This window comes from Lissotriton vulgaris, unplaced genomic scaffold, assembly GCF_964263255.1.
Source record: "Lissotriton vulgaris unplaced genomic scaffold, aLisVul1.2 SCAFFOLD_348, whole genome shotgun sequence".
NCBI lineage: Eukaryota > Metazoa > Chordata > Amphibia > Caudata > Salamandridae > Lissotriton > Lissotriton vulgaris.
In genome coordinates this window covers 1542304-1557013 of record NW_028253059.1, presented here as the reverse complement: position 1 = coordinate 1557013, position 14710 = coordinate 1542304, and the positions used below count along the sequence as shown (strand labels likewise).

Sequence of the window (14710 nt, the reverse complement as noted above, 5' to 3'; positions counted from 1 at the left end):
TTTAAAGGAAGCTTGTACTGGCCCAGAAATACCACATATGTTCAATTTCTTTGAAGGGAGCTTGCACTGGCTGGCCCTGCAGTACCATACTTGTTCAGTGTATTTGAAGGAAGATTGCACTGGTTGGCGCTGCAGTGCCACAACTGTCGCAGGTTGGCGCTGCAGTGCCACAACTGTCACATGTATTTGAAGGAAGCTTGCACCAGACCTGCAGTGCCACACTTGTTCCATGTCTTTGAGGGAAGTTTTTACTGACTGGTTTTGCAGCAGCATAAAAGTCTCTTTGAAGGAAACATGCACTGGCCTTGCAGTCCCACACTTGTTCTGTGTCTTTGAAGGAAGCTTGAACAGGCTGGCACTTCAGTACCACACTTGTTCCATGTCTTTGAAGGAAGCTTGTACAGGCTGGCATTGCAGTACCACACTTTTTCCATGACTTTGAAGGAAGCTTGCACTGACTGGCACTGAAGTTCCACCATTTTTCCATGTCTTTATAGGAAGCTCAAACTGGCCTTGAGTACCACACTTGTTCCATGTCTTTGAAGGAAGCTTGCACTGGCCCTGCTAGAATGAAGCTTGCATTGACCCTACAGTGTCTTTCAGTGAAGCTTGCACGGACTGGCCCTGCAATAGCACACTTGTTCCATGTCTTTGAAGCAAGTTTACACAGGTTGGCACTGAGGTACAACACGTGTTCCATGTCTTTGATGAAAACGTACACTGTTGCATATCTTTGAAGGCATCATGGAGAGGCGGGCGCTAAAGTACCACACCTGTTCCATGTCTATAAAGGAAGCTTGCACTAGTACTGCTGTACAACACTTGTTCCATGTCAATGAAACAAACTTGAACTTGCCCTGCAGTACCACACTTGTTCTATGTCTTTCAGGGAAGATTGTGATACTCTTGACCAGTGTTGTGTGCCTTATACAGGTGAGCTAAGAACCTGTTGCGGTCCTGCTCCCTATGCTCTACCTATTACTGTGTGATTTAGGTCTGACCACAAGACTGTTTTAGCTGTCTCACCAGCCTTATGTTTTCTCAAAAATAATACATAATCTTGTTTTGAGAAACTGGACTTTGGATAAGCCCACTTCAGTTATTCATCAGAGTGCGATTCATGTTTTGGTTCAGCCCTTCAGAACAGCGTACATTTAATTGGGCAATGGATGATCCCGTCTTCATTGGCCTTGTTGTAGATTTTTGGTACTGTCAAGTAGACAACCGCTGATCTTTAGAATGTCAGGTAGTCTGAGTAACAGTATTTTGTTTGCTTATTTGTTTTGCTCTGCATCCAGCGGAGTCCCACCTCATGAGGTATTTTCTTTAGTTCATCTCCAGCTGCTCACCATCAACTGCAGACTAGTGCTCATTATTATTATTATTATTATTATTATTGCATTTATTGAGCGCACAGCTACCCGGAGGTTTCCCGGCGCTTGCCTTGGGAACCCGTCCTGGCTTTTCCCTGTGAGATAGCCCCTACAGGGCATCCCCAAGGTGAAAGCCAGGCATCCCGCCACATGGGGGCCGTTGTGGAGATTAAGCAAGCTTAATGCCCAGAGTTGCAGAGTGAGAACCCATGATTAGAGCAGGCACCGAAGCGAGAATTATCGAGTCCGTGGACGTTTGAGCTCCAGACCTTGCCGCGTCGGGAATTGAACCCTGGTCCCGGGTCTGACCTCAGCTTCCGGGTCTGCCTGCTCTACACCGAGTCCGTGGACATTTGAGCTCAAGACCCTGCCGCGTCGGGAATTGAACCCTGGTCCCGGGTCTGACCTCAGCTTCCGGGTCTGCCTGCTCTACACCGAGAGCCACACTTCTCCACTTCTACATTGAGTAATGAGTAAGAGCAGCTCCGCTGCCATTGCTACCAGAACACAGCTTTCTTATGCAGTGTACCAGGCATCACTGCTGTAAGCTTCAAGACCATGCCACTAGCTTAAAACGGTATTCCGCATACTCTGTCATTTTTTCTGCTTCAAGATGCCACACCTAGGCAAAGCTTTATTTTTTTATTTGTTTATTGATGCACATGCCTCCCTCATTTAGTTTACAACATGAAAATTGCCCCAACCACTCTTACTTGAACGAAAAAACGTTTTCAGGTTAGAAAAATATTTATTACATCCCAACCAGGCATGCTTATTCAATGCCAATTATTTTTACATTTTAGAAATATATTTTAACATCAATAGACAGAAATAAGGGCTGTACATTCAATTTATATACAAATGGTTTGATACACATAAAAACAAACAATGTCAAAATGATATTTAAACATCCAACATCCTACAAGGAAATTAATACATAACAGGAAACAAATATCACATACATATAGACATTGAATAAAGCATGCCTGGTTGGATTGTAATAAATATTTGTCTAACCTGAAAAGTTTTTTCGTTCAAGTAAGAGTGGTTGAGGCAATTTTCATGTTGTATGCTTAATAAGGGTCTAGCCGTAACCACGTTTTCATAGACCTATCTTCTTTGGGTTCCTCCCTCATTTAGTTAGCATATTTTTTCTTTTGTTTTTTTCTCAATGTATTTATTTATTTTAGCACTTAAAATTCACTACATTGCTTTTAGATGGCAAGTTGGCCTCTTTTGATGCCAAGACTCTTCCCTCAAAAGTCCGCAAAGATCAGACAAACATAGTCTACAATGCTGATCCAATGTGGTTTATGGAGGATTAGATTACCCCGATGGACAATCGGGCCTTAGTGTAGTTTACTTCAAGAGCTTTGAATTACGATAGTGGACTGATGCACCACACACTCTACCTGTGTCTCCTGTGCCACCACCTCCTGTGCCTCCTGTGCCAACTCTGCTCCTTCCAAGTGAACTGTGTATCTGTGTGTGAGCAGTGTGGTTGTGTCAGTGCAAGATCGCCACCATGTTTTCTGAGTGCAATGTGAGGGATGTGCCCGTGTGAATGCAGGATTAACATTATCTTTTGTGAACACAGGGTAAGTGGTTTAGTTGTGTCTGTGTGAGTGAAGAGTGACACGTATGCCTGTGTGAGTGCAGCATGAGATGTGCCAATGTGAGGGCAGGAGTGTGGGTGTGGGGTCGCTGCATGTTATGTCTGTGCGCATGCACTTTACAAGGGCCAAACATATTGGATTTTCTAATTCTTATTAGGGTTATGGCTTTGAGTTGCAGAAATGCAGTGCATGGAATGTTATGTTATGTTATGTTATGTTATGGGAACTTATATTGCGCACAGCTGCTCCAGCGAAGGGGCGTCCTGGCGCTTAATGGAAATGGAATGGAAATACAATAGTGTGTGTATGAGAATGGTAGTGTTTTTTGATATGACAGATGCAGACTGTTGAAGGAGGATGAGGAATGTTGGGGGGAAGATGACAGCCTGAGACGTCACCCTAGTGAAGGGGTCCAGTTACTTTGCTTTCACCAGGGCCCATGGCAACATAGCTACGCCACTCCAGTTACCTTGATTGCAACAGGGCTGGTGTCAACGTAGCTACGCTACTACAGTTACTTTGATTGCACCAGGGCCCATGGCAACCTAGCTACGCCACTCCAGTTACTTTGCTTTCACCAGGGCCCATGGCACCCTAGCTACGCCACTCCAGTTACCTTGATTGCACCAGGCCCTGTGTCAACGTAGCTACGCTACTACAGTTACTTTGATTGCACCAAGGCCCATGGCACCCTAGCTATGCCACTCCAGTTACTTTGATTGCACCAGGGCCCATGGCAACCTAGCTACGCCACTCCAGTTACTTTGATTGCACCAAGGCCCATGGCACCCTAGCTACGCCACTCCAGTTACTTTGATTGCACCAGGGCCGGTGTCACCGTAGCTACGCCACTCCAGTTACTTTGATTGCACCAGGGCCAGTGGCAATGTAGCTACCAGGGCCCATGGTAACCTAGCTACGCCACTCCAGTTACTTTGATTGCACCAGGGCCGGTGTCACCGTAGCTACGCCACTCCAGTTACTTTGATTGCACCAGGGCCCATGGCAATCTAGCTACCCCACTCCAGTTACTTCGATTGCACCAGGGCCCATGGCACCCTAGCTACGCCACTCCAGTTACTTTGATTGCACCAGGGCCGGTGTCACCGTAGCTACGCCACTCCAGTTACTTTGATTGCACCAGGGCCGGTGTCACCGTAGCTACGCCACTCCAGTTACTTTGATTGCACCAGGGCCCATGGCAATCTAGCTACCCCACTCCAGTTACTTCGATTGCACCAGGGCCCATGGCACCCTAGCTACGCCACTCCAGTTACTTTGATTGCACCAGGGCCCACTGCTTGCTACCCAAGCACCGTTACAGAAGGTTAACCAAGGATGCCACGTGAAAAAAAGTTTTCTTTGCAGTACTGCACTAAGAGACTAGCTCTATTGGCCTGGTCTTTAGGGCAAATAAGTGCAGCAGGAGGATGATGAACTAGATTGGAATAGTATTCATTGTAGACCAATCCCTCAACACAATAGGTGTAGTATGTGTGTTCTTATATAGCGCTCGACTTACCCTTGGGCATCTCGGCGCTTGCATTGGGAACCCATCCTGGTTTTTCCCTGTGAGATAACCCGTACTGGGCATCCCCAAGGTGAAAGCCAGGCATCCCGCCATGGGGGGGCCGTAGTGGAGATTAAGCAAGCTATTGCCCAGAGTTGCAGAGTGTGAACCCGTGATTCGAGTAGGCACCGAAGTGAGAATTATCGAGTCCGGGGACACTTGGGCTCAGATCCTGCCGCGTCGGGAATTGAACCCTGGTACCGGGTCTGACCTCTGCTTCAGGGTATGCCTGCTCTAACCAGTGAGCCACACTTCTCCACTAGTGTGTGCATGCATGTATTGAAACCAATTTCTGGGATGTCCAGTTGTGACACGATTAGAGTGTCCAGGTCTCTTGAAATTTCTAAAGTCTCTAACACACAAGAAGACTTTTGAAGATAGAGGTGACCTGGTGGGGTCCATGCCACCTGTCGTTCGATCTTCTCTCAAATATCCACTGCTTGTAGATCAATGAGATCGGCTTCAGCTCCTCTTGTTTGTGTACCCAGGTTTAACAAAACTAGGCTTGGAGAGGGAGCCTTTCAAGTCAAGGCATTACAATTTTGGAATAAGCTCCTCATCTCCCACAGAGAAAAAGGAAATGTACTTAGCTTTAGGAAGAGCATCAAAATGTGGCTATTTCCTTAACAAATCAGCCTGGGGTCCATCTCTGACAAAAGAATAATATTAATCTTCCCCTTTAGCAATAGCCTTGGTCTTACTGATGATCGCTGGTAGCGCCAAGATGCCTTCCAGGTGATCTTTGTGCTTTACAAATGAATAATAATAATAATGCAATGGTTCAGGGTGAGGACTGATGCAAGTATCACCAGCATGTGGTCAGGTGATTTCAAACACTCCTGCTACCTCGTTTTTCCCAATACTTCATTTACATTTTCTTTGCAAAAGTGCCTTTCAGAGGTAATAGCATCATCAAACTGACCGAAGGCCCTATCTGAGTGCCCACTTCTCTAGGGCATAAAAGAGAAGTAGAGAGACAGCAAAGGCGTTCAGCCAGAATCGATTGGCCCTTCCTAGAAGAACTAAAATTATTCTGATTAATTTCCATCCTAAAGACAGGCACATTCCACCAGAATCCATAAGTCCTTACAGGGCGATAAGACAGATTTAAAGTCCTGTAGAAGACATACCCAATTCTACAGGAGTCATTCTTTGGTCCTTCGATCGTCATAAATCTTGCATCCAATCTTTTGGAACTCCTTTCCATCCTAGGAAAACCCACTCTTAGAAGGACATTTCCTTTGAAGGGGTAATTTTCATCCGTGACTTTCCGATTACTGATTTAGCTTCTTAATGGTATATATGCATGTTCTGTAGCAGATATATATTTTCTTTCAATTTTTAAGTGTATTTAGTCTCATATTCGTTTTTTAAATTATATTTGGCCAGTGAAAAACATAGATGCTGCTAGTATATTCCACATTTAACTAACAAACTCACACTTATGCTTCAATTTCTGCAGTGCAATAAAACAGTAAACACATCACTATGCGTCATTTTGTTTCTGACACTGGGTAGTCCTGCAATAAATGTGATGTCTTATGTTGACATCTAGAGTGGGGAGCTGTGAGGTTTGTCTGTGGAATGAGGCATCAGATTTAGGCTAACCCATTAAACAGTTCAAGTGAAGCCAGAGCAGCAGCAGTGTAAGCTTCCATCACATGCATAGAACAAGTGAAGTGTGGGCATTCTTGAGTACAAGATGGTGAATCATGAGCCGCAGAAGTGCAAGCTTCCATCACATGCATAGAACAAGTGAAGTGTGGGCAATCATGAGTACAAGATGATGAATCATGAGCAGCAGCAGAAGTGCAAGCTTCCATCACATGCATAGAACAAGTGAAGTGTGGGCAATCGTGAGTACAAGATGGTGAATCATGAGCAGCAGCAGAAGTGCAAGCTTCCATCACATGCATAGAACAAGTGAAGTGTGGGCAATCATGAGTACAAGATGATGAATCATGAGCAGCAGCAGAAGTGCAAGCTTCCATCACATGCATAGAACAAGTGAAGTGTGGGCATTCTTGAGTACAAGATGGTGAATCATGAGCCGCAGAAGTGCAAGCTTCCATCACATGCATAGAACAAGTGAAGTGTGGGCAATCATGAGTACAAGATGATGAATCATGAGCAGCAGCAGAAGTGCAAGCTTCCATCACATGCATAGAACAAGTGAAGTGTGGGCAATCGTGAGTACAAGATGGTGAATCATGAGCAGCAGCAGAAGTGCAAGCTTCCATCACATGCATAGAACAAGTGAAGTGTGGGCAATCATGAGTACAAGATGGTGAATCATGAGCAGCAGCAGAAGTGCAAGCTTCCATAACATGCATAGAACAAGTGAAGTGTGGGCAATAGTGAGTACAAGATGGTGAATCATGAGCAGCAGCAGAAGTGCAAGCTTCCATAACATGCATAGAACAAGTGAAGTGTGGACAACATGAGTACAAGATGGTGAAGCATGAGCAGCAGAAGTGCAAGCTTCCATCACACACACAGAAAAAGTGAAGTGTGGGAAACGCGAGTACAAGATTCAATAGTATTGAAGTACACAGAGATCTTGTACAGCCGCTGTTACCCTCTCTACACCTCTTCTCTGGATGCTTCTCATACTGAATCTGGCCTGATGTACGTGCATGAACGACAGCAGGCAGTTGAAGCTTCTCTTACACACAGTGAACAGGCGCAGTATGAGCATGGAGGACACACAATTGCCTTACATGTGGACAGTTGCAGCAGTGCATGTTTCCCTTACACACATAGTTCAAGTGCAGCACGCGCATCAACAGTGAATTCTGCACGTTTACAGAAAAAGCTGGTACAGCACCAGCTTTTGAGGTAGTCAAGTCAAGTCAAGTCATAAAATTTATATAGCGCACTACATACCCAGAGGGTTTCAAGGCGCTAAGGAAGGGGAGGAGGATTATTTGTCAAAAATCCACGTTTTAAGCTGTTTTCTGAACGCTAGGTGATTCTGGGTGAGGCGAAGGTAAGCGGGGAGTGAGTTCCATGTTCTGGCAGCCAGGTATGAAAAGGATCTGCCTCCCATGGTGGTCTTGTTGATGCGAGGTACAGTGGCGAGGGCTTGGCTGGAAGAGCGAAGTTGGCGGGAGGGGGTGTAGAAGGACAGTCGAGAGTTGAGGCAATCTGGTCCGATGTCGTAGAGTGATTTGTGTGCGTGGGTAAGCAGACGGAAAGTAATCCTCTTATTGACGGGTAGCCAGTGGAGGTCTTTGAGGTGACCAGAGATGTGTTCGTTGCGTGGGATGTCTAATATGAGCCTGGCCGAGGCGTTTTGGATTCGTTGTAGTTTCTTCTGGAGTTTAGCGGTGGTACCTGCGTAGAGGGTGTTTCCGTAGTCCAGTCGGCTCGTGACCAGGGCATGGGTGACTGTTTTCCTTGTTTCGGTGGGGATCCAGCGAAAAGTTTTTCTGAGCATGCGAAGAATGTTAAAGCAGGAAGAGGATACGGCGCTGACTTGTCTGTTCATAGAGAGTGAAGAATCCAGGATGACGCCAAGATTCTGTGCGTGGTCTGTCGGGATGGGTGCATTTCCGAGGGCTTCCGGCCACCAGGAGTCGTCCCATGCAGAGGGGGAATTACCTAAGATGAGGACTTCTGTTTTGTCTGAGTTCAGTTTCAGACGGCTTTGTTTCATCCATTCGGCGACTTCTTTCATTCCTTCGTGTAGGTTAGTTTTGGCGGTGCTGGGGTCCTTGGTGAGAGATAGGATCAGTTGAGTGTCATCCGCGTAATATGAACCTTTTTCAACAAAGAACAGATGCTGCATGAGTGACAGTAGTGCAAGCTTCCCTGGCACACTGAGCATCCCAGCATCCCAGCTTCACACAGAGCAAGTGCATAATTACAACAGCAATGTATGTTTCCCTTACACACAAGGCAATGCAAAAAAGAACAGTACAAGCTTTCTTGGCACACAGAACAAATTCAGTATTACAACCAGGGACGTAGCTTTGTCAGTGAGATTCGGGGGTGTAAATTTCCCATCTAAAAAAAAGTATTCAGAAGGGTGGAGAGAGGACCAAGGTTTGGGATACCTTGTACCCATGAGAAACAGGTTCAATATTGATTTGCATTAGGTGGGACCCTGTCTAAGGTCCTGTTAAAAACAAATAATAACAAGTTTAAACCTTTTAGTTAAACTAAGTCAACAACAAAAAACAACAGTCATAGGATACCGACTAAGAGCCCCTAGACCCTACTTTGAAGCAAAGAATGCCTTTGTTTGGGGGGAAGGTGTTACAACCCCCTTTCCCTCTGAAGCTACACCACTGATTACAACAGAAGTGCATGTCCCCTCACACATAGGGCAATGCAAACAGTAACAGTGCAAGCTTCTCTGGCACGTAACCAAGTGCAGTGTAACCGCAGCAGTGCATGTTTCCCTCACACAGAGGAAAGCAAATAGTAACAGTGTGAGCTTCCCAGGCACACAGAGCAAGTGCAGGATAATCTCATTAGTGCATGTTCTCCTTACACAGAGGGCAATGCAAACAGTAACAGTGCAAGCTTCCCTGGCACATAGAGCTAGTGCAGTATTACAACATCAGTGCATGTTTCTCTCACACAGAGGGCAATGCACACAGTAACAGTGCAAGTGTCCGTGGCATGCAGAGCATTAGATCTGGCATCCTTGATGTAGTTTCCCCCCAAAACTTTTTGCCTTCAACCCTCCCGTTTGCTTACATCTATTTTGCTGGCATTAGGAATCTGCACACGTTTACCACTGCTAACCAGTTCTAAAGTGCCTGTGCTCTCTCCCTAAAACATGGTAGAATTGGCTACCCAATTGCCATATTTGTTTTATTTGTAAGTCCTTAGTAAAGTGGCACAACCTGTGCCCAGGGCCTGTAAATTAACTGCTAATGGTGGGCTTGCTGCACTGATTGTACCACCCACTTATGTAGCACTTATAAATGCCTCAGGCCAGCCATTGCAGCCTGTTTGTGTTTGCAGTTTTAAACTGCTATTTCAACCTGGCACCTTTTCCCTGCCCAAATATTCTTTTTGAATACATATATATCCCCCCTTCGGTAGGGCCTGGACAGCCCAGAGAGCAGGGTGCAATGTATTTAAAAAGTAAGACATGTACTTTTAAGTTTTACATGTCCTTGTAGTGAATATGTTTTTGACCACTGCAAGGCCATCTCTATTATAGGATGGCATTGGAGTTACCTTATAATATTTAATAGGATGTAATTTCCAAATAGGAGCAGGGAACCAGTTCATGGTTGGCACTTTGGAATTGTAATGAAAAGTCCTAATTTATGGTGAAGTCGGATTCTAAATTATAAGTTTGAAAATGCCACTTTTAGAAAGTTGGTATTTTCTGCCCATAGCAATTTGGTGCCTGCAGCCTGTGTCTAAGACACATGACAGGGAGCAGTAGACAGTTGGGCTTTGTGCATTAACTTCTGGATAACCACGCACAATCGGGCGCTGATGTGTGCCTCGGTGGGACATCACTGGCAGGATGGGCGAGAGGAGCTGGGCCCAGCCATACCTACACTTGAATAGGTTGTCTCCACGCAAAGGCTACATACTCCCTGTAGTCAATCTGGAGCTACGGCCAGGAATGCAGGGCACCTGTGCACTTCAAAGGCCTATCTCTCGAAGCTTCTCCCACTTCGAAGGCACATTGGGTATAATTACTGGACCTCAAACACTATATTTACAGTACATTTCTGGACCTGTGGATTCTTTGCCAGGAAGAAGGACTGCTGTACTGCTGAAAGGACTGCAACTCTGCTGGACAGCTGCTCTGAAAGACCTGCCTGCTTTGCCGACCTGCTGCCTGTTGTCCTCTTGCCTGGGTGAAAAGGACTGGACCAGAACCCCAGAGTGACTCCACAGACTAGTTGACTGGTATCCTGATCTAAAGCCTTGGGGACACAATCGGTTCCTAACAACCTTGCATATGCACCTGGCACTGCCATGTGTGAATTTACCCTTCCAAGTGGGTCCACCCCGTCCTGTACCCTTGGAATTGAGCTTAAGGTACTCTGCAATCCTCTGTGGATCCAACAGAAATGAGACATCTCCTCTGCTGCGCAGCACAAACCCAAGCATAACCGAAGCATCGCAACTACAGCATGGATTGTGGCATGCCCTCACATCCCTTGTCGAAGGCAGCCTCGTGATGATGCCAGACTCTGCCTCACAGCCTCACAGTTCCTTGGAACCGATGCATCACCTGTACTGTGTGGCGCATCCTTGATGCTGGACTCTCCTTTGTAAGCCCTCATTGACAGGATCCTTGACAATGATGCAGGACCTCGCACTGCAGTCTCACCACATCTCAGAACCAATGCTTCGGCTGCATGACAAATCATTGATGCTGATCCTTGCAACGCTCTGCAAACCAGGATTTAAGGTTCTTTGTTGAGGGGGCCTAGTTGGGTCCCTGCAGCTATCTCGCGCTCCATCGCAGTCAGCCGAAACGTGTGACTTTGTCCTGGAGCGGTGCAACCAGATATCCACATTTGGCACTTTCTGCTTTTTGGTGATACTTTCACTAAATTCTTTAAACTTGAACATCTCTGGTTCTACTGATTGGATTTTTGTTGTTTTGGTCTTTTTTATTCATTAAAGAAAGTTCTATTCGTCTAACCTGGTGTGGGGTCATTTTATTTTATAGTATAGAGGGGTGTCCCTGCCATGTCGCTGCAGTCTTGGAAATACGTTTATGTGCGTCAGTGATGTAGAAGGGCGAAACGTAGAGACATATTATTGTCTGGTCTCCATATTCTTAGGTTATGAAGACATCCATATATGGGCAGGGATCTTGTTTGGTGTCACCTGTACCTTGACTTTTTGTCTTAAAGTAAATACCACCTGCCACAGTTCTGTATGGTCTGGAGTCTTCTGAGGAGCTGGGAGGAAATGCCGGCGTAGAGGGCATCCCGTAGTCGAGGCAGCTGGTGATGAGGGACTGAGTGACCCTTTTCTGGTGTTGGTTGCGATCCATCAGAAGATTCTGTAGAGAATGCGCAATGTGTGGTAGCAGGAGGATGTCTCTATAATCTTAGATTATGAAGAGAGCCATATATGGGCAGGAATCCTGTTAGGTGCCACCTGTTCCTTGACTTTTTGTTTTAAAGTAAATACCACATGCCGCTGTTCATTGTGGTACAACTGCCTGTTCGATGCAGTTCTAATTATTAAATGTGATTTTCTAAAAGTAGAGTCATAAATATATTAACAAGTACATTTTATTGTTTTTTTTAGAATCTAAAAGAAAGAAGAAAGAAGGCAGAAAAGCAGAGAAGATGCTGGATTAGATCAGAGAGTGGCGAGAACACGCATGTCAAGAGGAAGGACCCAGCCCGGAGCGGATGGACCACCTAACCATTGTGTTTCTACATAGGAATATATCTTGAGATATTTATAGGGCAAGGATAGAATAGCAAGACCAAAAAAAATCTCTTTTTTTACTCTAATGATTTTAATATGTATAAACCGTGAATCCTGTTAGACATTTTAAGTAATATGTTTAATCGAATTAGAAGTTGTTTACTCTGTGTTGAGAAAATGAACATATGGAAAAATGTAATTTGTGTGTCTTCAGTTGAAACTAAATATTGTGAGGCTGAGAACATTTGTTGCATGTGTTTGACTTGCGTTAGCACTAATATGAGACAGTTGGTCCACGCGTGTCTGCTCGAATGAGTTCTCCAAACCTATCCATCGGATTTGTTTGCACACAAAAGTTCTGCTTAAGCTTTTTCATGAATGAGGCCCTTCATTAGTACAGAGACAGTTTTCTCACAAACTTCACAGCAAGGATTTGGTCCTCTTCATCAGTAGCTAAGACCCTTCACATCTTTCCTTTCAGTAACAGCTGTTGGAAAAAATTGCTGCTTTCTTCTTGTTGTCACATATGCTTTGACTGGCAGCCTTTGGAAGAGGTTACCCTTGTCCACATTGTTGGTCCACAATCTTTGCAAGAGACCGCGGGCTAACTTCAGCATTGACTCACTTGTGAACTCCCCATGGCTTCTTATTGTTGGCTATCACACACTCAAAGGTCCATAAATCACATTGGCATCCACTCTTCATAAGAGCATCATTATTCAACTTGTTGTTTGCCCAAGATCCTTCTTGAGCGGTCCAGCTTGATCCTAACCACATACACAAACCCTTCTTGTGTGTCCCCATTTCCATTCATTATTGGTTCAAACAATTCACTAGTAGCCCTTTATACAACTCATAATTCTTCCCTATGCTTTATGAGTGACTCTTAGGGGCATATTTCTATTGCCACCACAATGTCACTCTTCAGGATGTTGTGGTGGCGATAGAGGCTTCGCCTTATTTACGAGGCAGCGTTAAGCCACTTAACGTGGCTTAACGCTGCCTTGTAAATAAGACACCCTTTCACGCTACACTTAGCGTGAAAGGAGAGGGCAATGGGTGTTGCTTTGGGCGTTCCACCGCAACACCCATTGATTTTGACGCTGTCCCATATTTACAAGGGCTACGTAAATATGGGGCAGCACCAAAATTAAGACAAGGGGAAACCTGGTCTTAACAGGGCGCAGCAGGGAGAAATGTTTATTTTCTCCTTGTTTTTTTTTAGTTTTATATAGCGCGAACTTGACCCGAAGGTATCGGGTGTCAGAGCGCTTTACATTAGCACCAATTTCTTTACACAAGCAGTTTTCATGTGTGCTGCGTTGTGCAGCACACATAGAAACAGCAAAAGGCCAACACTAAAAGGGTCACCTTCCTGCATATAAACCATATTTTAAAAAAAATGACATTTTGCAACTTTGAGCAGCACACATAGAGGTTACAAAACAGCATTTAAAGATTATTTATGTGCAGGAAGTGACACCATCCTGCACATAAACAATCTTCCGCTGCAATGCACACCCTGTTGCATTAGGGTTCCTGCGTTGGCGATAGGCAGCTACATTTAGCACCAGTGCGGGGGGAACACATGGCTGCACCATATGCTTATGAACATGGTGCAGCCCTGCGTTTCTAAAGTGACAGAGCGTGGCATTAAGCCAAGGAGGCTAATGCCATGCTCTGCCACTTAACTTGTAAATATGCCCCTTAAGTTCTTCACAAGCACAGGCTTAGACACACCACAAGTTGCCCTTATTTCCACTTGTCCTTGATTTACACTTTTCAGAAGTGGCATCCCTTCACTTTGATGGTCCAAACATTCCTTGCGTGTCCCTTTATCATTCTCAACAGTGACTTTACTACTCAACGAGTAAATATTATTATCCATATTATTGTTCAAAGTACTTCACAAATCACCCTTAATGCCCTTCCTAATTGGCTCAAACAATAGAGTGTACTTGTATGTGTATCCACAGTGGTTGGAAACTTTGCATGTTGCTATTTACTCACACGCGGTGATTACTCACCACACAATTCCCCCTCAAAGAAAGCTATTCACTCTTTTGGATGATGACTTGTCAGAGGTGACATTCTGCCCCTTAAGCCCTAGTAGGACCAACCCTTTGTGAGATACAGGCAGCACCTGAATCTGGGATCCCATCTGCATTATGAATAGACCAATCTCTCATCACTTTCCTTGTATCCCTAGATCAATTACTGGAAAGATAGTTTTAATAGCTGCTGTATTTTACATTATTTTAATCTCCTCTGTATTATATTTTGTTCCTTTCGTACAATTTCTTAACTGCTGTGTTTACTGTACTTTGTATTGGATTGTACAGTACGTAGGTGCCTGTCAGGGCATGTGCGCTCTATAAGTAACAAAATAATAAATAATTATTAACAATTAAACCCAGCTTCAACGAATCTCTATTATTCTTGTTATTTCTTTATGTTGAATGCTTTGTAACATCCCAATCATTCAGCCATTTTGGATCCTCCAGTATATTACTATAGATAGTGCCTTACTAATTAGTATTAGCATTCAAAAGTTAGGGATGGAGAATTGGTAGACAATTGTTAGGTTTGCCATTTTTCTGCTGAAGACAATGGAAAAGACAACCTGGTTGTTTCTCAATCATAAAGTGTTCTTGTTTTTCACTTTCGTTTCAGAGTTAATATGGTCCAATTTTCTCTTACCATGTCACTGGTTCATTTGTATTTAATTGTGGACACTTTGTCAATTAACATTATCTCTGGGCCCTCTTAAGTATCTA

General features: G+C 44.6%; 1 protein-coding gene across 1 annotated transcript in view; it reads left to right on the top strand.

Annotated features, from left to right (window-relative positions):
- LOC147661174 (pleiotrophin-A-like) overlaps positions 1-14329 on the top strand; it is a 115705-nt gene extending 101376 nt beyond the window's left edge. The window contains exon 4 of the mRNA XM_086951264.1: positions 11808-14329. Within this exon, the coding sequence (XP_086807390.1) occupies positions 11808-11860 (53 nt within the window). The 3' untranslated portion in view covers positions 11861-14329. The remainder of the gene's footprint in view (positions 1-11807) is intronic.
- The last annotated feature ends 381 nt before the right edge of the window (positions 14330-14710 follow it).